This window comes from Saccopteryx leptura, chromosome 8 (assembly GCF_036850995.1).
Source record: "Saccopteryx leptura isolate mSacLep1 chromosome 8, mSacLep1_pri_phased_curated, whole genome shotgun sequence".
Taxonomy (NCBI): domain Eukaryota; kingdom Metazoa; phylum Chordata; class Mammalia; order Chiroptera; family Emballonuridae; genus Saccopteryx; species Saccopteryx leptura.
This window is the reverse complement of record NC_089510.1, coordinates 8,406,175-8,434,046: the sequence shown is the minus strand read 5'-3', so window position 1 is coordinate 8,434,046 and position 27,872 is coordinate 8,406,175. Positions and strand designations below refer to the sequence as shown.

The following is a 27,872-nucleotide window of genomic DNA, read 5'->3' as shown; positions in this document are numbered from 1 at the left end:
CACTTAGCTGGGTCTCTCTCACTGATCACGCACCTGCTTCCTGTGAAGCTATTAGAACATGGAACGGAGATTATTTTCATTGACGTCTCTGTTGGGAAAGCACTGTTCACCAGATAGAAAATGTCGTGTCGTTGAAATTGAGGCTTGAAGATAGCCATGTTAAGGGATAAAACGTGAGCCTGTTTTGCTATGTGCAAATTAGGAAGTGTTTCATTGCTTTTTTCCTACACATTTATGAATAGCTATAGGCTATTCTACTCCAGGGAATTGCAATGACCAAGCTTTCGTAAAGTTGAATTTCTGGTTTCATTGTTGCTTCTGGATTGTTGTGATTCCATCCTTCCCCACTGTGTCCCGGAACACACACACACACACACACCACTTTCAGAAGAGATTCACACGTAGGTTACCATGTAATTTTAATAGGTGTAAGTGTATTATTTCAGAGATGTTTATGATAATTGATTTCTAATAAACATCGTCCATTTTTGAAATTTGACATTTGTAAAAGGAGCTATCTTAGAGAAATAATATAGTAATATCTTTAGATAATTGATAGATAATTGATTTCTAATAAACATAGTCCATTTTTGAAATTTGACATTTGTAAAAGGAGGCTATCTTAGAGAAATAATCAATATAGTAATATCTTAACGATGAAAGGGATATCAAAAATAATAGAAGCAAGGATCTGATTGCTTCTAAAGTGTTTCTTTTCTGGTCTTCTAGTCAGTTCGGTCTTTAGGGTGCACAGCTGCACAGCTTCTGTAGATGTGTTTCATGAACTGTGGAGACTCCTGGCATCCTCCTGGCGGATGTGATGACTAAGGAAGAGAAGCTACTGGAGAAATGACCTTAGCTTTCCCATTCGACCCTGCTCTTCCCACTCACACGTGTCAGAGTCCCCGCCTGACGAAAACACACGGAAATCAAACTCAGGGATACCCGCCCAGGCCTTTCTTGGGAGAAATACAGTTAAACATGAGCTACTTAAAATTGAAGACAAGCGCAATTTATTTTTAGCAATTTGCACAAGGATAATGAGTACTTTATTTTGTATTGTGTTGTATCATATATTCAGTGTTTAGAAGTCACATAAATATTGCTTCTCTTAGGGGTGTTTGAAATTATTGAATTGCTCTGGGGTAGTTTCCTTAACTTGTAGAGATTATATTTACTTTACACGGCCCACAAAGATATACAGGAATTTATCTAGGAACTTAAATAAATGTTAATTAAGAAAACACATTCGTGACCCATTGTGACTCTACTTGTCCTTTTTAATTAACTGTGTGTGTTTATTTTTAATCTTAGAGATGTGGGGAATCAGAGGTCTTAGATGAGAAGGAGTCCATCTCTTCAGTGTCTCTTGCTGGATCTAGTTTGCCTGTTTTCCAGAATGTTCTGCTAAGGTTTTTAGATACACAGGCCCCCTCATTGTGTAAGTAAAGCTCTTTGCTTCTAGATCTTAAATAAGAGAATGGTCCTTTTTTAAAGAACTGAGTCTTCATCTTTTTTTTCCCTTATTTGTATCTTCTCAAAAGTTCCTGTCGATAATTATAACGTATATTTTACTGAGTTAAAAATTGTGGCATGTTTTCAATGGAAACTTCCATGCAATTTTAAAATCGGGTGAGCTTCAAAGGCTTAACATTTTGTAGAGTTTAAAAAACAAAGCATCCCTTCCTTTATATTTAGTGGGCTAGCTTCCTCTTTCTAGATCTTTCTTACCAAAGTAAAGAAGTAAGGTCTTGTGATGTTTCCGTGTATTATGTTTTTGGACTTTCTCTTTTTCAAACCTTTTTCTGAATTTCTTATTTTCTAACTTTAGATCTGACACCGTGGGGTGGGGTGCATGGATGAAGCAATAGTATTTCCTAACCAGGTCCTAGAAACAAGGAGATGATTTGTCAAGATGGTTGGCTGCTTGCCAGCTCTCCTGGCTGTTCCTGTCCTCTCTCGTTCCGTAGTTGGTGGGAAGTTGAGGGTTTGGGGCATAAACAGCCACACAGTAGGTTTATACTGCGTGTGGGTGCCCACTTTAAAAAAAGTCATTTGTGTGAGCTAAGTGGGCTGGATCTTCCTCAGAGGCCTTTATATGCCGAAGTGCAGCAGGGCGGCCCTAGGAGAGATTACGATGGAAGAACAGAAAAATGGCAAAAGGGGGGGAAAATGGAGGTGGGGCCCTGGCCAGTTGGCTCAGTGGTAGAGTGTCAGCCCAGCGTGTGGAAGTCCTGGGTTCTATTCCTGGCCAGGGCACACAGGAGAAGCACCCATCTGCTTCTCCATCCTTCCCCCTCTCCTTCCTCTCTTTCTCTCTCCTCTCCCCCCACAGCCAAGGCTTCATTGAAGTCAAGTTGGCCCGGGCACTGAGGATGGCTCCATGGCCTCCGCCTCAGGCACTAGAATGGCTCAGGCCACAATGAAGCGGTGGCCCAGATGGGCAGAGCATCGCCCTCTGGTGGGCATGCCGGGTGGATCCAGTCAGGTGCATGCGGGAGTCTGCCTGCCTCCCAGCTCTAACTTCGGGGGGAAAAAAAGAATGGAGGTGGGGAGAGGGGAGCTGTTTTATAGAGAAGAAAGAGGTAAAGCAGCAAGAAATAGAACTGCTTCCAGTTCCTCTGAGAAGGGCCCCGTTTGGACTGAGTGAGGCCTGGAGGTGGCGGTCTTAGTTACTTGATGGCTGGTCTAGGCTAGAGGAGGGGACAGAGCTGGAGTCAGGCTTGGGGTTGGAGTGTGGGAGCACTAACGAAGCATGGGAGGTGAAGTGGGAAAAGGAAAAGACAGAGGAGATAGGAATAGGTGGTCGGCAGTGGAAAGGAGCTGCTCTGTCTTGTCCCTGCTCTCCTCACCCTTTCCCCCCTGTTCTGTTTCTGCACCTTTGCTCTGCGTCCCGTCTGCTGTCACAGGAAGCTGTGTTGTTGCTCTGTGTAGAGGTCGCCGTCATTGGATTTGGTGGTGGTGAAAGCCTACGTCTAGGCTTAAGGTTTAGGGAACTGAGTTAATGTTCCTGGGTCCTCTTGTGTTTGAGTGTGACCGGGCCAGGCACCGAGCTTTGCAGGGTTAGTCTTAACATTTTGTAACCTCTCAAAGTATAGATACAAAGTTACAATATTAAAAGTTATGAATTTAAAAAAGCCAGAATAACTCCTGTTTGTGCCCTTTTAATTGCATTTTCCTTTTTCTGTTCAGTGGGTCCCATTCACTTTTTTTTTTAATACCATTTGGTGGTTCTGTGTGAAATCTCCTTTGAAAAAGTGCACAGCGTGCTCCACAGATACACAGACACACTCAAACTATAAAAAACAGTTAAGAGGCCCTTACGGGGTAACCTGGTTGGTTAGTGTTGTCCCAGTGCACCAAGCTGGCAGGCTCTATCCCTGGTCAGGGCACACAGAGGAGTTAGCCAGTGAGTACAGGAATAAATTGAACACAAATCAATGTTCTGCATTCTGTCTCCAAAATCAATTAAAAAACAAAAATAAAAGAAACAGTCATGAGCAATTTTAATAGTAAAGCCAGAGGACAGATTAGGCCATTATTTTTAAACCTGAAATTTTATGTGTTTATATTATGATATCCATTTGCCAAGGACCAATATCCTAAAACGTGAGATTGTACTTATCATACTCGATAGTATCTTTTTTTTATTATTATTTTTTTTATTTTTTATTTAAGAGAAGCAGGGGAGGGAGAGAGAGAGAGACAGGAGCATCGAGTTGCCCCTGTGTGTGCCCTGACCAGGGAATCCACTGGCACCTCCACACCCCAGGATGACACTCCAGGATGACACTCCGGAGCTGTCCACCAGGGCTTCACTTTCATTGATTTTCAGAGACACAGAGGAGGGGAGAGACGGGGGAGGGGACGGGGGAGGACACGGGGGAGGGGACGGGGGAGGACACGGGGGAGGGGACGGGGGAGGGGACGGGGGAGGACACGGGGGAGGGGGGTCATTTGTTGTTTCACTCAGTCGTGCATTTTTCGGTTGCTTCCTGTGTGTGCCCTGACTGAGGATCAAACCCAGAATGGCCATAGGCAGGGAGGCGGCTCTATCCACTGAGCCAGCCAGCCAGGACCAGTGTTTTTCAGTGACAGCAGGACAGTCAAACCTGTGTCATTTCTGTACTAAACAACAGTGCCACATAGTAAATTTTCCAGTAATCTTTTATTTTATTAAAAAAACTATACAAAATGGTGAAAATGTTGTTAAGCCTAATGGATATTTTTAAAAATTAATTTATTTTTGTTCACGGGGTCAGGGGACTGAACCCCTGACTGAATTGTTTCTCTGTAGCCGACCCGAACAGTGAATGTGAAAAGGTGGAGTTCGTGAACCTGGTGCTGCTCTTCTGCGAGTTCATCCGGCACGAAGTCTTCTCGCACGACGCGTACATGTGCACCCTCATATCGCGTGGGGACCTGTCCGTCACCGCCTCCACGCGGCCGCGGTCGCCGGCGGGAGGGAACACAGACGAACACTATCCGAAGGACCATGAGGTGGCCATGGAGGTAGGGCCCTGGGCGCCTGCGCCTGCTGCCCCCTGCCCTCCCCGCCTGCCCCTCCTCCTGCCCACCCCATCCCTGTCCACCCCCCTCCCCCCTCCCCCCTCCCCCTGCCCCCTCCCCCTGCCCGCCCCATCCTACCCCCTCCCCACCTCTCCTCTCCATGCCTGCCCGCCACCCCTTCCCCTGTCTCCACCCCACCCCTCCCCTCCCCCTGCCCTATCCCCTGCTGGCCCCCTCCCCTGCTGGCCCCCTCCCCTGCTGGCCCCCTCCTCCCCCCTCCCCCCACCCCGCCACTCCCCCACTCCACTGGGGACCTGCTTTTGGAAGGACAATTCTGTGGTAGAAGGGTGACCGCTTTTTAATTGTGTTCCCTTTGTTGTAAAGCTCAATAACCTTGACGCCCCACTCAAAACACCATTGGACTCATTTACGTCTTCCAGACTTTTCTTTTGGATACTGTAAAACGATGGCTGAAAAGATCTGACAAGCCGTGCAATTTTTCTTTGGATTGGAATGAAATTCCAGGTTTATGTATTTCCAATCCCAGTTTTACTTTGACATCGTGCCTCAGAATTGGACTTGTTTGGGCCCTGAAGTACCGGCTCAGTTTTCATTATAAGGAACCCCTTCCCTGGTGCCTGTTGTTTGTTCATTATTATTATTATTATTATTATTATTATTAGTGAGAGGAGGGGAGGAAGAGATGCCAGCATGCACCCCAAATGTGATCCACCCAACATGCCCACTAGAGGGCGATGCTCTGCCCATCTGGGCCACTGGTTGCAACCCGTGCCATTTTTAACCCCTGAGGCAGAGGCCATGGAGCCATCTTCAGTGCCCGGGCCAACTTTGCTCGCATGGAGCCTTGGCTGCGGGAGGGGAAGAGAGGAGGAGAGAGAGAGAGAGAAGCGAGAGGGGGAAGGGTGGAGAAACAGATGGTCGTTTCTCCTATGTGCCCTGATTGGGAGGAGTTGAACCTGGGACATCCACACTTCCGACTGATGCTCTACCACTGAGCCAACCGGCCAGGGCCATGTTGTTCATTATTCATTAACTCTCTTAGACGTCCTGGGAAATTCTGTTCCCTTCATTCATCATAGGCTCATTTCAATTGATTAAAAATTTAATATTTATTTTTGAAATGTTTTAAAATTGTTTTTTTCAACAAATTATGCTGTGATTATGACTTTGTAATTTTCTGCCAGTTTCTGATATTTTTGACATTGCTCCAGATACTTATGGAAATTTTCAAGGCAAAAAAATCCCCATGAAATTGGTGATGGGAAATAGTAGAAAATGGTGGAAGATTATGATGATTCCTTAAAAATAAAGCCTCATATTGGTTCTGTAAGAGTTTAAACATATTTTTTTTAAAAAACAGTGGCTTTATTTGTAATTTAAAAATCTGACATTAGAATTGCATACATTGGTTCATTGTTTATACTGTTAAGATTTGGTGACTAAATGGTACAGGAATTTTTTAAAAATTATTTATTTAATGTGTAATTACTTTTGTTTCTGAATTTGTCCACAGTAGAAGTTCTGTAGGGTAGAAAAACTAAAATTACTTTATCTCTTCAGGCTTTTTCTGTGTTTCCTATGTTTTTTCTTTTAATTCTTGGAGATCAAGGTATCTGGTATCTTGGAGATACACCCTGATTTTTCTTACCAAGAGCAGTTGGTGAGCATGTGACTGGGAATAGCCCAGAGAAGGAATTATGGTCAGTTCGTTTGTATCAGAAACTTTGTATGCTCTTCCCTGAAAATATCACAGGAGTTAAATCGGTCTCATTATGATGATGAAGCGGAGCGTGACTTTTCAGAGCAATGTATGTCCTAAAACTTCTTTATTTTGGGGGGGAAAACACTAGGAGGAGGAAATAGGACGTGGGACAGTTAATGGTGTTACTGTCATATTTCAGCTTTGGTTCCTTAAATGAACTACAAAATTTACAATGTGACTTTCCTTGGCAGTTACCGCACATGGGCAGTGACTCAGGAACTACTAATATTTTTGATGAGTAGACAAGGGTGACTTTAAAACTGACTTTGGTTTAGAATTTCCAGTAGTCTCAACCTTCGAATTCTTATTTACTATTAACTCTTCCTCCCACCTCTCCCCTATTTGCCCCCATCCTACTGTTTCTTTCTCAGGCACTGGGGTGACTTGTGTACCTGCGATGTACCTGTGCTCCTACCCTGTTCTGCCCTATAGGACAGTTACTCCTCTCTGCGGTTGAGAGAGCAGTTGCCTTCGGGTCACCGGCGGTGTGGGCCGCGCCGCCTTCCGGGTCACCCGCGGTGTGGGCCGCGCCGCCTTCCGGGTCACCCGCGGTGTGGGCCGCGCCGCCTTCCGGGTCACCCGCAGTGTGGGCCGCGCTGCCTTCCGGGTCTTCCTCGGTGTGGGCCGCGCTACCTTCCGGGTCACCCGCAATGTGGGCCGCGCCGCCTTCTGGGTCTTCCTCGGTGTGGGCCGCGCTACCTTCCGGGTCACCCGCAGTGTGGGCCGCGCTGCCTTCCGGGTCTTCCTCGGTGTGGGCCGCGCTACCTTCCGGGTCACCCGCAATGTGGGCCGCGCTGCCTTCCGGGTCTTCCTCGGTGTGGGCCGCGCTACCTTCCGGGTCACCCGCAATGTGGGCCGCGCCGCCTTCCGGGTCACCCGCGGTGTGGGCCGCGCTGCCTGCTTTGGAAATGATGCCACTCCTGTCTGCCTCGCTGTCTGTGACTCTTCTGTTCGTTTTGAGATCATCACCTCTTAGGAATAAAGGAGTGTAGTAGTTTCATCAAGACAGTTCATGCTGTTTGCTGTGTATGTGTAGCTTCTGAATAATAGCTTTCCTGGCTCTGGATTTGCTATACGTTGTTTGATTTTAGGTATAATTGTGTTCTCCTACATCAGTCTTGAAGAGTAACTCTTTATAAAGAGTACCGTGCGAGGTACAGACTAAAACCTCTGTGTCTGTTCATTGGCTTTATTAGCTAATTATTTCCTGTATGTGTTCGTGTAGGAAACGGAGCTCTATGAGGAACACACTTCCCTAGAAGTCTGGTTTTCTCTCTGGTCCTGCAGGAAGTGTGGCTGTCACTGTCTCATCTTCAAAACAGGATGACGGTGACAGCTTCCTAGGGATCTCAAGTGGATAGAAATGAACAGAATTTCCATCTGTGTTTGCTCAGTGGTTAAATAAGGAGGAGATTGTTACTGTGTGAGTGTCCCGAGTGTATTTGAGGCTGGCGTGCAGTGGTGGTTGGGGTCCTGTCCTTTACAATCTCCCACGTTTGTTTTACACGACTTAGATTTTTTCTCCCATGCCTGGAGAGCCCTGTGAGAATGCCAACCCTTCCTTGGGCAGAAGACTGTTGGTGAACGGCGAGAAGGTGCTGAAGAGAGAAAAGCCGAGAGAGTTAATTTTCCCGTCTAATTACGAGCTCCTGCGGCACCTGCAGTATGCAACACACTTCCCCGTCCCTCTGGTGAGTACTGCTCCCGGCCACCGGCCATTTCATTCTAGGAGTACTAGCCGGTGATGGTTCCACGACTTGCCCGAGTGATACACGGATAGCAGGTGAGTGCTGGCGTTCATCGCTGCTTGTGTAATAATTCTGACCACAAGGCGTATGTACTGATGTCGTTCAAATCTGCGGTGTGATACTGCTGGCTGACAAGACTTAACAGAATTTCCTATAATAGTGTCCTTCTATAAGGAGCATTTGAGTCATTGCCAGTAATGTCAAAATCGGTTTTCCTGCTTCAATTTGAAACTTGTGTATCGAGGAGCACTTGGGTGCGCTGTGTGGTGGCGGGTATTTTTGGTAGTATGCAGAGGAGTAACAATGTTGGGGCACAGGAAAGATGAATAAGAAAGGAGGACACAGATGTCTGTGAAATGATGAGCATTGCAGCTAAGTGCAGGAACCAGGTAAAAACCCAGCTGCCCACTGCACAGTGACACGGTGGACTTTCCTGGGTCTCTGCCTCTCCAGAAGGAGGTGTTGGAAAGGAGAGAGCACGTTGGATTGAGAAGTGGGTGAGGGCTTCATGGAAGAGGTTGTGTGAGGGGGACTCGGATTGTGACAGCCTGTGACGGCTGAAGCCGGAACTGGATAGCACGTGGGAAATACCGGGAAGTATTAGTATGTCACTCTCAAAGAGTGAGTGTTCAATTCTTAAGAGAAACAAGTTTTTTGGTAATAGTAATGAAGATTAAGCCAAGATCTGTCAATGTTTTAATTCTTATTTTCACTATCATTTTCTTTAGAATTTTAAGTTTGATTTTTAAGAGTAATTTTCATTGAAGACTATTATTTTAATAAAAATGTAATTGTGAAGTATATAGCATTTCTTGGATGTCTTTGAATAGTTTTGATGTGCAAAGTAAATATTTTCTGACATTTGTCTGTTTGCTTATTTCTTGGTTATTTAGGAATTTCCTGTGAAATCACTACTATACACATGTATTTTTTTTCCTTATTTCAATTAAGAATGCTTTTTATGTGTTAATTCTTCTATGCCCAGGGTATGTCAGATGTTGCCATAAGTTTTTCTTGTTTACCACTGGCTGAATATATCAACATTTTAAAGCTGTTATCTATAAGTATCACTCATTTCTAATAAAATGCAACCATCTCACATTGACTTAGGGCAGCAGAAGGAGTAGCCTGGTATTGTAGAGCTGTAGCCTGAAGAATGTGTGAATGAACTGTCATGATATCAGGGATTTGTTTTAAAATAGAGTCCACAGGAGGGGTGGGTCGTCGACATCTGGACTTAGCCGGCAGCGCTGCGTGGCTGTCAGTTTCCCAGTTCTGACGAAGGGGCTGTGGTTCTGTAAGACGTTCATGTGGGGGGCAAACTTGGGTTCTCTGTACTCTATGTGTATCTTCCTTATAAATTGTATATTGCTTCAAAATAAAACATGTTTATTTTAGAAAAGAAAGAAAAGCGGGGAGGGGAAATGAAGTGAATATGGCAGAATGCTGGCCGTGGTGGAAGCTGGTTGAGGGTCCAGGGTGAGCAGGGCCTTGCAGGCCGCCCTCTCCCGCGTGTCCGTCCCGGGTCAGGGCCGGCGCCTCCCAGGCGTGGACGTCTCTCTTCCTCCTCACGTGGTCTTTCGCTGGGCACTGAGTATTCTAAAGACTGCCCGCTTCCTTGGAGGAGAGGACGTGAATGATTTTTAATGGCTAAGTCTCAGGATGGATTATGTCATAATTCAACACTGTCATAATCGTCAAAAGAACTAGAAAATCGGTGAGGGAAGGGTAGACTTAGTAACCTTCATCGTCAGTTGCCACCCCCCCGCCCCCCCCACCTCCCCGTTACCGGGAGAGTAATTTAGAATAAGCCCTCAGTAAAGGGAAAGAGAAGCATATAATAATATAACATTGACATTAGGAATGCTAAGACGTCTGGTTCTCTTCCTTACTGAAAATAAGGAAAGTCTGACTAACTTATCAGGCCTGTGAGGAGAATATAAGAATATGATTTTTTTTTTTTTTAAAAAAAGCCTGTTTTTACCCTTCTAAGATGCGGCTCTTGTGAGTGAACAGCAAGGAAGACTAAGGGGGCCTTGACCCAGAGCTTCTGAAAATGAACTGGTTTCATGTGTGCTCTCACAGGAATAGTGTCTCGATCTGCCCATCAGTAAGAACGTGCTCTAGACTGCCAACAAGCACGGGTTCCAGGGCACAGGACCCTGTCAGTGTCAGGTAGGTGATGCCAGGGGGGCTCCTGTCATTACCACCAGCTGGCGAGGATCTGTGCAGCACTTCACCACATTGTGAGTGTAACGGGCACTTTTCTGTGTGCATTTTCTCCTTGATCATTCTCTTTAAATTCAGAGACTGTATTTGTGAAATTGTGGACAGTTGCTGCTTTGGGTCAAATAATTCTCAGTGCATATCTGAAAAGAGGTCTGGAATCAAGCTTGTTTTGTGAGCTTCCAGGAACACAGTCTGTTAATTACTGCCACTAATGTGGACGGATTACCAGTTGTTTCCATAGGAGCTTTTACTACTTAGATGGAAAAAGCCCTTCAGAATCTCCTGTGTGCTTATCTGAATTTTCCAGTCGTCTTTCCTCTAAATTAGTCTTTTTCTTTCACCATCTGTTGAATTCTTTCTGCATGACTGGCAGTAGGTAAGATCAAAGGGTGTGGCCCTGAGGTCTGACTCAGCCACACTTGAACCTGCGGCCTGGGTCGGACTCCTCTTCGGGATCTGAGTGGCACCAGTCGGTCTAGCTCCGCTGGCATCCTGCCAGGGCCTCGCTGTGTGTGTGTGTGTGTGTGTGTGCGTGTGTATGTGTGTGTGTGTGTAGTCAGCGCCTCTGTTTTTAGACCATCTGACTGGCACTGTTTTTCCATACCTTTAATGTGAGTTTCTAGTTCCAAAACAGTAGCGCGGGCGGGCCGTTAGTATAATCTGACAGCTCCCCTTGAAAATGATACAGAGTCTATTTTATATTGCTACAAAAGAAAAATAAGAAACCCCTGGATTGGTCATTGCAAATAGAAAATCTTGACTGTCTTTGAAGTGGTGAGTGAAAAGTAAATCAGGCCCGGGAGGTCTCAGGAAAGAATAGGCTGGCTTTCATTTTTAAGTGAGCTCAGGGCTTTCCATTGTGTGGCTGAAGAGCTTCCTGACTGCTTAGGGAGTGTATGCATATCCCTGAGACAGTGAGGGTGTTAAGGGCTCTGATGCCCCCAGTCAGAAATCTGCATATAACTTTGGAGTCCCCCAGAATTTAGCCTTTAATAGCCCACTATTGACTAGAAGTCTTATTGATAACATCAATAATTGATTCATACATATCTCATATGTTATATGCATTATACACTGTATTCTTATAATGAACAAAGTTAGAGAAAAGAAAAGGTTATTGAGAAAATCACAAGGAAGTAAAAATGCATTTACAGTACTAGACATATTTATTGTAAAAAATTTGCGTGTAAGGGGGACCCATGCAGTTCAACTGTCTGAGGGTCACCTTATTTTGCATATTTATATCAAGAAGCTAGTGCCAGTATTTAAATGAACACGTCACAAATACCTGTGTTTGTGTCATGGAAGTCATTTGGATTTCAAGGATAGTGCAAGGTTTTATGTTGGTCCAACAAGAACTTTTAGTTTTTTTGGTACAAATATTTAGCTTATGGAGCATGAAACCACCAAGGAGCACTGCTTGGTTTGCATTTAAAAACGTTTTCCCAGCCAAGTGGGCCACAGTTGCTGGCCATCCATATTTTTACATTCTGAAGCCCTCTTATTTCTTCTTTTTCCCTTTTCCCAGTTGTTTTGTATTTGTTGTCCAGGAGGGAGGAAGTTATAAAGTTATAGCATAATCCCAGAGTCTATGCACCGTTTTCGCAACGTGATGTTTTGCTTTGAGCCCTGCTCTCCTTGCGTGAAGCCAAAGTCTCGGTGACCTTTAAGCGGAATGCTCTGGAGAGGTGGTAGCACAGGAGGGGGTCGAAGCACAGGTTCGACACGGCCAGGAGCAGCGTGGCCTCCTTGGCTCTGAAGAGCGAGATCCTCGTGGGGCAGTCCGAGATGACCTCGGTCTGGCTGAGGGTGTACGGGATCCGCACGACGTGGTAGGGAACGAAGCAGACGATGTAGGCTGTCGTCACTAAAAGGATGTGGAGGAGAGCAGTTTTCACGTTGGAATAGTTTTCATTATCTCTGTTCCTGTGGAGTTGTCGAATGACAAGGCAGTTGGATATTAAAATGATGGCTGAGAAATTTAAAAATATAGCGATGCAGATGAAGTTTGTTAGCAAGTGCCAGTTCCTTCCGAGCTCCGTTTTGAATTCCACGCATCCCACCTGCGGCTTTTCCTCGACGTCTTGGATGGGAATCACCATGTTCGGCACCATTATGAGGAGGACCATGACCCACACGACGGCCGAGATCATTTTGGCAAATCCAGGTTCTTGTATTCGATAGATCTTGTAGCTGTGCGTCAGCTGCAGGCAGCGGTCCATGCTGACAAAGGCCAGGAAGATGATTGACAGGTACATGTTGATGTAGAGGAGGCAGGCGGTCACCTGGCAGTGGAATATCCTCAGCTTCCAGGGCGCCACGCCCAAGTCCACGACGATTTTCACGGGTAGTGCCAGAGTGAGCAGGAGGTCGGCCGTCAGCAGGTTGACTAAGTATATGCTTACACACCGATGAACCGTGCTCCTCTGAACGAACGCCCAGATGGTGAAACCACTTCCGATGATTCCGATGAGGAAAACGAGGTAAAAGAAATAGCTGAACGGCTCCAGGTCCCTGTACACGGGGCAGGCGATGGAACTGTTTGTCATCTTGTGGGAGAGGAAGGGAGAGGACTCTCCTCCAAAAAAAATAATAATAATAATTCTTTTTTTTTTAAAGAATCTGTTAAAAAAGAAGGGAAGGGAGGTTAGTATTGAAAATTAGAAAACAGTTTCTTTAAAATATTCGCACTCACAGTATCACAGTTAGTCACACTCTTTCTAGTTCTTAGGTGTTTGCTGGTGAACTTACTAGATCATGTGGACGGGTGGGAACATCTTAGATTACGAGGAAACCTGGGCTTTCCACAGTCTGATTTTGTGTTTTCAGAAATCCCACGTGGGTTTGCTTCTGGAAGGGATAGTTTGGCATCACCGTTTGCATGCTGCTTGCGCTTGTTACCAATTGGTTGGGAGGTTGGTTTGCAGAGGAGATAAGCAAACTGACATTCTGAGAAACAGCGGGAGGAAACTGGGTGAAGTGGCTGCTTGTGGCTGAGCCTGAAGCGCTCTCATTCAGCGAGGCTCCTGGCTCTCTCCTTTCAGAGGTGGGCAGACTGCTCAGAGGGAGGCAGCCCGCCTGCGGGCTGGCCAGCAGTGACCAGACTGGGCGGACATTTCAAAGAAAGCATTTTAATTAAAAGTAGGCCCTTGACTGTCTAACCGACTAGAACATTTTCACAATCAAAAAAGGTTATTTTTCTTTTTAGCAGAATGACTTGAAGGATTAGAATCTGGTCTAGAATTGATGCTTATGACTTCCCTTTCCCGGCCCGGGTTCACAAAGGTGCCAACTGGCGCCGCCCGCTGGGGTAGGCTGCAGCCATGCGTGCCCTGTGCGCACCTAAGACATGGCCAGTCTAGACTCGTGTATTGTCAATGTGAAATGCACACTGGGTTTCAAATATTTAGTACAAAATGTATTATTTTAGATAGTATAAGTAAAAAAAATAGTACAGTAGTAAAATTGTATTAGTTTATACAAGTAATACAACAGTTAGTAAAACATCTCAATATTTTTATACTGAGCATGTGTCAAAATATTTTTGATGTAATAGGTTAAATATGTTATTAAAAAATTAATTTGTTGGTCCTGGCTGATTGACTCAGCGGTAGAGCGTTGGCCTAGTGTGTGGAAGTCCCAGGTTCAATTCCCAGCCAGGACACACAGGAGAAGCGCCCATCTGCTTCTCCACCCCTCCCCCTCTCCTTTCTCTCTGTCTCTCTCTTCCCCTCCCGCAGCCAAGGCTCCATTGGAGCAAAGTTGACCCGGGTGCTGAGGATGGCTCCATGGCCACTGCCCCAGGTGCTAGAGTGGCTCTGGTTGCCAGGGAGCAACACCCCAGATGGGCAGAGCATCGCTCCCTGGTGAGCATGCCCGGTGGATCCCGGTTGGGCGCATGTGGGAGTCTGTTCATCTGCTTCTCACTTCGGAAAAATACAAAAAAAAATTAATCTGTCATCTTTCTTTTTGCTGTTTTAAATGCACCTGCTAGATAATTTTAAGTGCCTGTGTGGTTTGCATTACATCTCTGTTGAGCAATGCTTGTATAGGTGTTTCTGTGTTCTCAGTATTTTTGAGACATTTCACCAAGAATATATTTTATAAAGCTTCTAGAACAAGGAGGTATGACGTCAGTAACAAAACTCTCGAAGAGAAGCTCAGTTTGTTATATATTGTATTAGTATTGAAACATCTAACGTTAACACGTGTTTGTTTCTTTTTTCTTTTTTCTTTTTCCTCTTTCACTGTGGTTTTGAGGTAGTCAGTCCCAGAAGTAGAAGACACAGCCTTAGAACCACGGTGGCCCCACCCTGTCCTGTCCCCTCCTGGTGTGGGCTGGGGGAGGTGTGGAAGCGCAGGGTAAACAGAGGGGCTTCATTCATTTCCATCCTTTGACCTGGTGTGGGCTGGGGGAGGTGTGTAAGCGCAGGGTAAACAGAGGGGCTTCATTCATTTCTACCCTTTGACCTAGTGCCCTCAGACTTACACTGTCACGGCCGCAGCGGCTACATCCGGCGGTGCTTGATGGCTCTCTCCTCAGGCATAGTCAATACCTTTCTTTTGTTTAAACAGATAATTTTTTTTCCCAGGAAAAAAACATGTCATATTTTCCCATGTATAAGACACACCTTAATTTTGGGGCCTGACATTTGGAAAAAAAAAAGTATTACATAAAGTGATTGAACTCCAGTTTCATTCACCATAAAATTCACACAACTCCTCATCACTGTTAAAACTCCCATCCATTAGCTTGTCCTCATCTGTGTCCAATGACGAATCACTGTCTTCAACAATGAGCGCAAAAACAAGCGTGAAAAGGCGGGAAATGCAAGTAAAATATCTACAAGCACTGTATGAGACACACCCAGTTTTTAGACCCCAAATTTTTCAAAAAAAGGTGTGTTTTATACATGGGGAAATACAGGTGTATAGTTTTCTAATTGTAGTAAGTATAGTGGCCAAGAAGGCCAAATAAGTCCATTCACTTAAACATCCCTTTAAAAAAATTTTTAATCAAAGCCAACATCTTCTGAAGCCTTTCTGAATCTTAATTCTTCTAATTATTAAGGGGTCCGTGTGTGCATCTGGGATGAAATGGTCTGCAAGCGTGTTGATGAGCAGGTGTACATACGTCTGTCCAGGTGGGTGTCGTTGGGAGGGCACAGACATCCTTCCCCTCTGCCTGCCCGAGAGAGGCCTTCTGGCTCCGTGAATGGTGGTGGTCTGTACTGAGCTCAGCGACAACAACTCAGCACTATGTGTCTGGCACTGTGCTAGTGGACTTAACGTCTACTTATTTAACTTCCATCGTTCCTATTCTGTAGGTGGTGTTATCCCTGTTTTACAGACGACAACTTGGAGACACAACCAGGTTAAATTAAGTAACACCGGAGGCTATGTGTATGTATATCTGGATATAGAGCTAGGATTCCAACCCGGACCATCTGACCTCAGAAGCTGTGTTCAAAACCACCCCAAAAGTCTGCCTCCATCACGATCATCATAGTAATAATAATAATGATGACGGTGATGGTGATGATGATTCTTATTATAGCAGCCAACCTTTACTAAGTGCGTACTATGTGGCAGGAACTACTTTTGAAGCAATTTCCATTCTTAATATTTTTTTTCTACATACTAATAAAAATTCTGGGCTTCACGCATTTTGATGTTTATTTTGCAATATGTATGTGTATGTGTATGTTTATGTGTATATGTATGTGTATGTGTATATGTATGTGTATGTGTATATGTATGTGTATGTGTATATGTATATGTGTTTGTGTATATGTATGTGTATATGTATATGTATATGTGTTTGTGTATATGTATGTGTATATGTATGTGTATGTGTTTGTGTTTGTGTATGTGTATGTGTATGTGTATATGTATGTGTATGTGTATATGTATGTGTATATGTATATGTGTATGTGTATGTGTATATGTATATGTATATGTGTTTGTGTATATGTATGTGTATATGTATGTGTTTGTGTATGTGTATGTGTATGTGTATGTGTATATGTGTATGTGTATGTGTATATGTATATGTGTTTGTGTATATGTATGTGTATGTGTATGTGTATATGTATATGTATATGTGTTTGTGTATATGTATGTGTATATGTATATGTATGTGTATGTGTTTGTGTATGTGTATGTGTATGTGTATATGTATATGTACATGTGTTTGTGTATATGTTTGTGTATATGTATGTATATGTGTTTGTGTATATGTATGTGTATGTGTATGTGTTTGTGTATGTGTATGTGTATATGTATATGTACATGTGTTTGTGTATATGTATGTGTTTGTGTATATGTATGTGTATATGTATGTGTATGTGTATATGTACATGTGTTTGTGTATATGTATGTGTATATGTATGTGTTTGTGTATGTGTATGTGTATGTGTATATGTATATGTACATGTGTTTGTGTATATGTATGTGTTTGTGTATATGTATGTGTATATGTATGTGTATGTGTATGTGTATATGTACATGTGTTTATGTATATGTATGTGTATATGTATGTGTATGTGTATGTGTATGTGTATGTGTATGTGTATGTATATATTTAAAAACCAAACCCAGCTGGTGTCCTGTCAGTCTGGCCTCCTCTACTCTCCAGCTCCCGTGGCCCAGTCCCCACGTCCCCACACCACCTCCGCTGTCTTGGTCCCGCCTCCCTCCTTGAGATCGGTGGGCCCTCTGCCGTCCTGCGAGCTGTTTCTTTCAGCCTTTGCACTTCTGGTTGGGGTAGAATTCGGGGATCGCAGGCCTGTGAGGTTGGAGGGAACCTTGACTGACGTCATCTAGGTCAGTCCTCAGGTCAGCAGAGGAAACTGGTCTGGTCCTGGGCCCCTCCGGGTCTCACAGCTCGTCAGCGCAGGCTGGGACCCGACCTTGTGGACCGCTGCCTGGGCTGTCTGCCCGTCCCTTCCTGGGCCCGAGTCCCGCCTGTCCGCAGTGCCTGCAGAGGCGCTTGCCCTCGGAAGTCTACCCAGGCTTCCCCGACGTCCTCACGACGCTGATTTTTCAAAGGTCCCGTTTCTCTGCACCGCGGTGTCCGGAGCGTCCGTTCCTCCCTGGGCCACACTCTGTGCTGGTGCCAGCTGAGCCTCTCCGCCCACCTCTGCCCACTGTCCGTGGACACAGGGGCTAGGGTTTGGGATTCTGCTCTTGTATTTATTTCAAATGTCACATAATAATAACAACAACATGATATTCTGCAATTTTTAGTGCCCAATGCTCAGCTGCTCATAGAATTATATAATAAATCCTCCTTTTATGAAAGAATGTGTGGTAAACAGAAGGATTCGAGAATGATTTGTATTGATCAATTAATATTCTCTGTAACTGACCTTGTGGACCACCCCTGGGTAGTTATTTAAAAGTAGACAGTAAGTGTATTTATTCGATAATGCTTTAGAAGTGTGTATATAGTATCTTGCAATAGGTTTTCACGAACCTCAAATTGCAACAAAAACCAAACCTTCATTTTTGGTTATGTCATTTCCAGGTTAAATGATACTATAATAACGTCTGTGCTCTCTGTCATGCATTGGAAAACTAAATACTTGATAACATGTTTTGTCGACCATTTACTGGCCTGTGGAAATTTGAGGTATCAAGAGCCACTCCAGCGAAATCAAGATTCCAAGTGTCTCCTTTGCTTGGAGTGAGTGCCCATTGTTTAGAAAATAAACAAACACTCTCTCTCTCTCTCTCTCTCTCTCTCTCTCTATATATATATATATATATATTTATATATAAATTATATATATAAATATATATATATAATTTTTTTTATGGAAGTCACCATGGAATTTTTTGAAATTATCTATCATAATGGTGTAGAAGAAAGTCATTTTAAGAGTCATTTTGCCCTGTTGTAAAGACCAACATTGCCTTTATTTATCCAGCTACAAAATTGAGTTACTGAATAATTATCTTAGCCTGTAAGTAAGTGTTCAGTCTTGTACGGAGTACGCAGTCGTTAGAACAGACGGGGTCTTCAGATAGAAGACTTACAGTCTAGTTTACAGGGAGAATCCAGATAGAAGACTGTTACAGTCTAGTTTACAGGGAGAATCCAGATAGAAGACTGTTACAGTCTAGTTTATAGGGAGAATCCAGATAGAAGACTGTTACAGTCTAGTTTACAGGGAGAATCCAGATAGAAGACTGTTACAGTCTAGTGTACAGGGAGAATCCAGATAGAAGACTGTTACAGTCTAGTGTACAGGGAGAATCCAGATAGAAGACTGTTACAGTCTAGTGTACAGGGAGAATCCAGATAGAAGACTGTTACAGTCTAGTTTACAGGGAGAATCCAGATAGAAGACTGTTACAGTCTAGTTTATAGGGAGAATCCAGATAGAAGACTGTTACAGTCTAGTTTACAGGGAGAATCCAGATAGAAGACTGTTACAGTCTAGTGTACAGGGAGAATCCAGATAGAAGACTGTTACAGTCTAGTTTATAGGGAGAATCCAGATAGAAGACTGTTACAGTCTAGTGTACAGGGAGAATCCAGATAGAAGACTGTTACAATATAGTTTACAGGGAGAATCCACTCAGCTTAATAACCGGCGCCCTTTTCTCCAGCAACCTTCCTACGTGTTGTTGTTTCCAGTGACATGGGTTAAACACTGGACACGGTGGATTCCCTTCCAGGGAAAGACACCGGGATATAGTAAGTATTAAAAGCACCTACCTGGGGTCTGTTCTCGAGCCTCGGCTCCCTCCCGGCCTCAGAGCAGCTCCAGCAGCTGTGCGCTGCAGCAGGGCACCCGCCTGCGGGGCTGCTGCTCTACTAAAAATTTCCTTTCCTTTTGTGTGGTTTTTAAAATGTTGCATATTGACGTAGATGAAACTGTGGTTTGCAAATAGTTTAACTGTATGCAAGTCTCCTAAAGAAGTTCTTTCCAAATCTGTCTGTACTTGAAGCAATTCAGACTCATCTCGTCTAATTCTAGAGGGAAGCTATTTGTCCACTGTAGTACTTAGCTATTTTTTTTAAATACTCAAGCTGTGTTTCCATTGTAATGATTTTAAAGAATATCAATGTTTTGTTTTGTTTTTGCCTCGAAAGGGGTTATGAGTTAAAGATACTAGGTGTTCCAGTAACATTTCTTTATTTCTACAAACTGATACTCATCAGGCCTTCAGAGTTAAATCTTAAAAAATCTGTTGCAGTTTGGATCCTGCTGGAGACATCTGTTAATAAACAAACAAGCAAAAAAAGATGTGATTTAACATAGCCTGATAAAGCACTGTATATTTTATTTCTCTTTATTCTTTTTTGTTCATTGTAGAAAAATCTGGAAATAGAAATAGAACAGGTAAATCATTATGCAGAGAGATAACTATTGTTAACATTTTTAGCAAGTGCATCTAAAATTTTTTCTGTGTGATACACACCCACTTAAAAATGTTACTGTATTGCACGTACTGTTTCATGGTTTGTACTTTTCTCATTCAGGAATGTACTGGATCTGTTTTTCTCAGAGTAGACCTGCAAGGACTCTTGTCAGTTTGGGCCCAGACCGCTTAATGAATTGAGACAGGTATTGAGTCATTATTAGATTGTCTGTCACGATGCATGTATTTGTTTGGGTCGTCGTTCGTCCTGCCCGTGGGCGAGCACACATTCACGGAGTGTCGAAGGGAGCCCCGCATGGCCAGGGACCTGACAAAATGCCGCGCTCTCATCTGCGTCACCAGTGAGGTTATGCTTCTTGCGTGAGGGTAGCTTTTATAAAGAAGAAGAGCTTATGTTTGAAGCATATTTTGGGAGTCCTACGTCTGCCGGCACAAAGGTGACCTGTATGGTGAGACGGGTGCCTGGTCGCTGTGGTCCCGTCTCTTGGATTGAGTCTTTGGTTTGTTCGGTAGGCGCTTTGGTTTCATGTCTTTTTCTCCTGACAATTCTTAGTCGGTTTTCCAGATAATTAGAAAAAAGTCAGAAGGATCCTCTCCAGAATGTAAAATTGAATCCCTTTGGGTATTCCCTTTTAAAAAGAAAAATCTCTGGAAAGACTGAGTGGGAAATGACAAGCCAGAGGGAAGGAGTTTAGGGAGAGTCTAAGGGAACTTCTGAACCAACGCAGCGGAGGATGCTGACGGCGGCGAAGTAGCCGTCTGTTTCAGATCTGCTGTTCCCCCAAACTGTCATGATTATTTTTATTTTGCAAAAGAAGGTTTTTTTTTGTTTTTTATTTTTTTTAAAAATACACATACCCACTTATAAATTAAAAGGAGAAAACCCCAAATCTTCCTCAGACTTTGAGTTTTGATGAGAGCCGTGTTAACTTGCATCATGATAGTGTTAGGAAGCAGCCTGTCTCTTAAGATTGGTGTGCATCGTCGTGGGGCAGGGCTCACTGACACGCAGGTGGGAACAGACGAGCCAGGGACTGCGCACCCAGAGCTGACCTCCTGAGGGATGGGCGGGGCGGGGGCGGGGGCGGGTCCGGCCAGGCGGAGGGTCCGGCCAGGCGGAGGGTCCGGCCAGGCGGAGGGTCCGGCCAGGCGGAGGGTCCGGCCAGGCGGAGGGGGAGGGTCCGGCCAGGCGGAGGGGCCGGCCGGGCGGAGTTGGCTGCCACCCCACTGAGTGGTGGGCGGCTTGAACGTGGTGCGGTGCCAAGGAACACTGACCTGAGAAGGTTTTCGAGAAAGCTTCCCTTTCCTTTTTTTTAGGTTGGCATGTTATGATGTCTGCTTCCACCTTTACCTTGAGGGTGTGTAGACTGAGTGAAGGACATTCAGCTGTTGTTACAATCCTCCCGTGGCCAGTCGTCGTGTCTGGATCGCTAGACTGAGGAGCCGAGACGTCCTATTCTCAGTGTCCGTTTCCTCTGGAGTGGTGAGAAACCACTCTCTTCATAGTGAAACTGAACCGTGCTCGTCCTTCTGAGAATGCGTTTCAGGCAACCTGGCGGGTTGTGGAAGTTCATGCACAGTGGGAACATGCATTTTGGGGCTATGGTCCCTGTTTTTGTGTTTGTTATTAACAGGCGTTCCACTTGAATTTCCACAAGTCATTATTTTTCTGTTGCATTAGGACAAATGTTTTTCAGATTGTATCTGGTTAGTGTTCTAGGAAATTACACATCATCACTAACCCGGTATTTCAGAAACCCCAGGGGGAAGAAGTGGGCTGAAGTTATTTTTTCCTTATCTTGGTCATGGCGATACTTAGTAGAAATGATGCATTAGTAACTTAAATGGGTATTTTGTGTGTTTGAAGTAAAAACTGAAGCCAAATGGCCTCATGAATTGAGAAAGAAAACCTTTTCCTTATAGTTAACCTCTGCTGTCCACTCAAATCATGCTTTTGGTTTTATTGGATACAGATGCCAAACAACAGTATTTCAGTAGAAGTATCATTTTTAATGTTCAACATTATTAAAACTTGCCTTTTAAACATGGGATGGTAGTCCCGTGGAACTCCTGATGAGGGCCAGTGAGTGTTGGGTGGGAGGCCACTACCACTGCCAGACACGCCTGAGAGCTTCCTTTCCTGGAGAGCTTCCTTTCCTGGAGAACCCCGCGGCCTGTAGGAGACTCCTCGCTGGCAGCTGACAGTTGACTCCAGCGTCTGATGGACCCTGCACTGGCCGGTGCCTCCCTCGTAGCACGACAGTGTTGGGCAGAAACCATGGTTACAAAGGAGGCCAGCAGGGCAGCCCTGGCCCCTCCCGTGCTGTCACTTCAATGTTCGCATCGACTCAAATGTGAGGCAGTCTTCCATGTTGCCCCTGCAGAATTTGCAGTCCGGGATGCTCTGAACTCACAGCAGTTTGCATTCTGAAACTTTTGACGATCTGAGCTCAGAGGGCTATTCCTTGGTCAGTTTGAATGCTGGTGGTCAAAACTGCTCTCTAGCAGCTTGTATGGCTCCGGCCCAGCCTCCTCTCTGGGGCCTCTGGGCTTATGGTTTGTGTTTTGAAAATTGTTGTGTTTTTTTTTTGAGCACCTAATCCCCTTTCCCACCTGGATTAGTCCAAAGGCGTTTTTTCCTGACTCTGAGATTAGTAGCTTCAAATTTGTGAGTGATGGACGTGCTCGGACAGTCGTTTTAAAGTAGGGCGTGCACGCAGAGCTTCTGAGATGCCGGTCTCTGCAGGGTCTGAGCGCTGCAGCAGCTGTCACTTCTGTAATGCCAGAGGGTGGGAACTGGAGCATGCTGCGGGCAGCGTGTCTGCGCGCTCTTGGGACGGGACGCCGGCCGTGAGACGGCTGAGCGCTGGAGCGTGCTGCGGGCAGCGTGTCCGCGCGCTGAGACGGCCGAGCACTGGAGCGTGCTGCGGGTAGCGTGTCCGCGCGCTAAGACGGCCGAGCACTGGAGCGTGCTGCGGGTAGCGTGTCCGCGCGCTCTCGGGACGGGACGCCGGCTGTGAGACGGCCGAGCACTGGAGCGTGCTGCGGGCAGCGTGTCCGCGCGCTCTCGGGACGGGACGCCGGCTGTGGGACGGCTGAGCACTGGAGCGTGCTGCGGGCAGCGTGTCCGCGCGCTCTCGGGACGGGACGCTGGCTGTGAGACGGCTGAGCAGGCTCCCCCATTCTCCTCGCCCTGCCTTTTGGTTTTCTGCATTTTTATTGATTGTACAGTGTTTTTTGAGTCAACATAGAGTCCATTTTACTTTTCCATTGTGAGGTGTGACTGCTATGGTTATAAAATAATAAAGGGAAATCCTTAAAAAAACGCACCTTTAAAGTTTATCTTCTTAGTTTTTAGTCACTGAGTTCATTTTTTTTCCTTTTCCACCTCAGTTGTTGTGGTCCACTTTTAATAAAGTTCTGAGTAACCCATTTTCAGAGCTCAGAACACATTTCGTTAACTCCGTTGTTCCTTTCCAGGAGAAAAAGTCCTTTGGAGAAAGATTCTTTGTGTTGCCGTGTAAAGCTTTGGTTTTTGATGAAGAAAAATTCTCACAACAAATATTTAATGACTGCAGGCTGCCTCCTTCGCTCCCATCCTAGTGAATGTTTTTGTGACTTTCAGAAGGTCACCGTGTTGGAGGGGTGACAGGGACTATGCAGACACTGCAGGGACACACATTTTCTCCTGGCTGTTAGGACCTGTGGCATCCAGACAGTGCCTGAGGCTGGGTACAGTGGTGCTTCTGAGACGGGGGGAACGGTGTCCTGCTCGGGCACGACAGGTGGCTGGGCTGCGGGGAGTGTGTTTGGGGGCTCTCGGGCAGTCTGGGCATTTAGAGCATCCGAGCAGGACCTGTGTGAGGACAAGGAGGAGACAAAGTCCTGGATCCATCTGGTCAACCCCGGAGGCGTTGCTGAGTAAGGGGGGAGAGCTCGGGAAGGCTACGAGGGAGGAGCGGTCGGTCCTGCAGCTGGGTGCCCCTGTGGCGTTGGAGCAGGTGGTGTGGGGGAAGGTGAAAGACAGGACACCCGGAGAGGATGGTGCTGTCACCGAGGAGAGAGGCAGTGAGGGTCTGAAAGGGAGGTGGGCAGAGGTGGGCAGTTGGCACCCAGGGCAGAGGGGAGATCGTGTCCTGCGACAGGAGGGAGCGGCCGGTGTTTCCATCCTGCGAGGGGAGGTCGCGGAGAGAGAAGGGGCTTATTGGCTGGCTGTCTTCAGTGCCATCTCGTTACTTGCTATAGCAGAGACTGCTGTTGACCCCTTCCCAGTCAGTATCAAACACTCCTCAGTGCTTTCCCAGTCACACCGGGGCGTCTTGCACGTCCCTTTGTAAACACTAAAGGAGCTCTTGTTTTAATAGCATTGATGAAAACACTGGGTTTCCTACTGAAAAATAGCTTTTTATTCACCTAGATGCTTTCATCATGTTAAACAAATGAGAAAATACATTTTTTTAATGATATGAAGTTGAAATTGGCTTTTAGTTTACAGACAAAATGAGGATTAACTTGTCATTTCAGTCAGATGTCAGATACCTGGTATTTCAGAAAGTGGAGGGTTTAAAGTAGAACAAAAATGATGAACACCTTGGAACAAGCTGCAAATTACACGTAGAACATCTTCTAACTTAGAAAAAGGATTGCCAAGAGCCTGTTTTAAGTAGTGTGAGGTATTGTGCGGAGACGGTAGGGCCGTCATTCGGTCCGCCTTTGTCAGGGCCTGGAATGACAGGCAGGCAAGCCCGGGGACTGGGCCCTGTGCTTCGAGGGAGGCTGGGCAGAGCCCCGCCCACTGCGGTCTGGGAGGGGCGGGCAGAGAGCGTGGCTCTGGGCTTCCCCGGACTACTGCTCCATGAATGGAACAAGATGGCCCTGACCCTGAGTCCTCATTGCAGGTCCCTGTGCTTCGAGGGGGGCTGAGCAGAGCCCCGCCCACTGCCGTCTGGGAGGGGCGGGCAGAGAGCGTGGCTCTGGGCTTCCCCGGACTGCTGCTCCATGAATGGAACAAGATGGCCCTGACCCTGAGTCCTCATTGCAGGTCCCCAAAACACTGAGGGTCTTTTTTTTTTTTAAACGAGAGAGAAAGACAAAAAAGGAGAGATGAGAAGCATCAACTCATAGTTGTGGCACCTCAGTTCATTGATTGTTTCTCACACATGCCTTGACTGGGGGGCTACGGCAGACTGAGTGACCCCTTGATCAAGCCATTGACCTTGGGCTTAAGCCAGTGACCCTGGGCTTCAAGCCTAGCAACCTTAGAGCTCGAACCAGCGACCATAAGATGTCTATGACCCCGTGCTCAAGCTGGCGACCCTGCGTTCAAGCAAGCGATGTTGGTGTTTTGAACCAGGGACCTCAGCGTCCTGGGTAGGTAGGTGCTCTGTCCACTGTGTCACACCACAGGTAGGCTGTAGATAAGGTTTTGGAGGTGGGGTGAGGTGGCTTGGGAGAAGGCCTTAAGGTTGGTCATGAGTCATAGAATTATTCAGCAAGGTCCTTCAAAATGTAACAAGTCGTCCCATAAACTCTATTAGGGCAAGTGCTTTTCCTGTATTTTGTTGTTGAGACAAGCCTGTTTTTATGACCCTCTTCCCATGCCGTCGGCCAGCCTGTACTGGAGGTGGGAGGTGGGAATGGGGTAACTTCTGCCATTTCCTCTCAACCTTGAAACCTTGTTTCATGGAATAATTTGTTTCTTTTCTGTAGCCAGTTCATAAATAAGGTTTAAAAATATATTTACTACTGGTCAAATAATAGAACACTTAATCATTTTGTACAAACAGTACTATGAAATGGTTAAAGCATTTTAAAAAGGTGCATATGAGAAAGGAAAGCTACATTTTGTTAAAGTGGTTTTTTTGAGGTCTGTCTTGTCATGTGATGGAAGTGTGCGTGCCATTGATCACCTACAGGGAGCAGGTGACCAAAAGGAAGCAGTGGCTTTGACTGTCAAAGACCAATTGGTATCGGTTCTCTCCCACCACAAGCACGCTAACCCTCACAGCGCTGTTAACCCAAAGGACAGCCTGTGTCACTTTTGGGGTGGGGGTGTTTGTAACTATGATAATATTATCTCTTGGTGTTACAGATGTTTTCTCCAGAATCTGTTAAGGATTTAGGTGAGTTAAGGACTGGAACTACTGGCACACTCGTGACTACATGCGAGAGAAGCACAGCTTAGTGAAAATGTGTTTCCTAGAGTTCCTGGATTCCTTTTTTAGCTGAAGCCAACGTATCACAACATTCTCATTTGTAGGTAGCAAAGAAATATACTTAAAATAGTGCTTATGCAATGGAAGAGATGTATTGGCTGACAAACCCGGGAGCCCAGAGTTGTGGGTGTGGCTTTACTTGGGGTTGGGGCTTTACTCTAGAGGAAGGCGGGGTTTATACCACTTGCATGGTGTTGGTTTCAACTCTCCCAGAGAGCCGTAGGCTTTCCCTTTGTGGTAGCAAAAAATGAAAGCAGCACTTCTAGACTTGACAGGTTGACAGTAGGCCCTCTAGAGAATTTCTTCAGAAATTTGGGGCTTGCTCTCATTGGGTCATATTTCATCTCAACTTGTGGCCTGTGGGATTGGACATGCTGATTATCGGTTATGGCCTGACCCTGATGTTGGGGGCAGGATGGGCTCTAGGAGAGAATATGGTCAAGAACAGGGAAAGGTGAATTTCCCTAAGGAGTATTTTTACTGTGATTGCTGAGAAAAGAGAGTATGGCAGCTGAGGAGTAACCAACAAATGAGCGTTATGGATGGTAACATTTCGTAAGAGACAATTGCAGGGTTCAGGCATCTATGCAGGTGGCCTTCATGTGTAATCTTTTTACATGATTGTGATTTCTTTATTTCTTAAAGTAGAGGAGGGGAGATCACGAGACAGACTCCCATATGTGCCCGGACTGGGATCCACCCAGCAACCCCATCTGGGACCAATGCTCAAGTACCAAGCTATATTTAGCACCTGGGGCTGATGCCTCGGACCATCCCAGCTATCCTCAGTGCCTGGGCTGATGCTCAACCAATCAAGCCGCTGGATGTGAGAGGAGGAGAGGGAGAAAAGAGGGAGAAAAAGGGAAAGAGAAGCAGATGGTTGCTTCTCCTGTGTGCCCTGAGCAGGAATCGAACCTGAAACGTCCATATGCTGGGCCAAAGCTCTACCCACTGAGCCAGCTGGCCAGGGCAATTTCTTTGTTTCTTGATTCTTGTCTCAAATGTTTCCTTTGTAAAGATACTTTGGGCTATTTTTGTAGAGCTTGTTGAATCAAGTAGGCATCCTCATGGATCCTCAGTTTAGTTAAAGAGAACATAAGGATTCCTAGTAGTAAAGGTTTTTTATCTCTCTTGGTATTTCTCACTCCTGGCTCACTCTTCTCTCTTTTTAAATTTTTTTCAAGTGAGAGGAGGAGAGATAGACTCCCGCATGCGCCCCAACAGGGATCCACCTGGCAACCCATCTGAGGCCGATGCTCTGCCCATCTGAGCTATTTTTAGCACTTGAGGCAGAGCCATCCCCAGAGCTGAGGTGATATACTTAAATCAGTCAAAACATGCCTGCAGGAGGGGAAGACAGACAGACAGACAGAGAAGGAGGATGGGGGGGGGTGGAGAAGCAGATGGTCACTTCTGTGTGCCTTGACTGGGAATTAAACCTGGGTCACCCACACGCTGGGCTGACGCTCTACCACTGAGCCAACTGGCCAGGGCCAGTCCCTCTCCTCTTTAATAGGCCCTCTTTTCCAGTTTCTTACCACCAGGTGTCCATTGCCTTCCTCGCCACACAAGCACCTGTGTCTGTATAAGCCCCAGGGGACAGCCTGAGAAGACCTGCAGCTTTATCTACAGAAGGACCTGGGAGGTATTCCCGTTTCCTACCTGCACTGGTGGTGCCGGGACCTCCAAGGAGACTGAGTGCAGCCATGGTTGCCAGTGCCCTGCCCCTCCCTTCCTTGTGGTAGTGCTAGTAACCGTGGTAACCCTTGTTATCACCTCTTGCTTCAGAGCATCCTTATCTGCACTGCAGGCTGTTCCCTGAGAAGCCTCCCCTTTTGTTTTGCCAATAGGTTGCAGCTCAGTGGTGCAGAGAGACATTGCTCAGGCAATCTCTTCTCTTTTCTACTTTCCTTTTCTCCCGTGGCCCAGGAGGGGCCTTTAAAACACTAGCATTTAGTGATGTGTCCTGGCCAGTGGAAATGGTGAAGAATAAAT

At 45.8% G+C, this 27,872-nt stretch overlaps 2 protein-coding genes across 2 annotated transcripts in view; one reads left to right on the top strand and one right to left on the bottom strand.

The window, feature by feature from the left end:
• MED12L (mediator complex subunit 12L) overlaps positions 1-27,872 on the top strand; it is a 363,243-nt gene that overhangs the window by 100,103 nt on the left and 235,268 nt on the right. The window contains exons 14-16 of the mRNA XM_066347273.1: positions 1,315-1,441; positions 4,298-4,512; positions 7,807-7,983. Coding sequence (XP_066203370.1) covers positions 1,315-1,441; positions 4,298-4,512; positions 7,807-7,983 — 519 coding nt within the window. The remainder of the gene's footprint in view (positions 1-1,314; positions 1,442-4,297; positions 4,513-7,806; positions 7,984-27,872) is intronic.
• GPR171 (G protein-coupled receptor 171) lies at positions 11,323-19,111 on the bottom strand. The gene is made up of 2 exons (XM_066347259.1): positions 18,995-19,111; positions 11,323-12,891 (listed from the first exon to the last, which is right to left on the bottom strand). The coding sequence occupies exon 2, from the start codon at positions 12,816-12,818 to the stop codon at positions 11,859-11,861; it is 960 nt and encodes a 319-aa protein (XP_066203356.1). The 5' UTR covers positions 12,819-12,891; positions 18,995-19,111; the 3' UTR covers positions 11,323-11,858.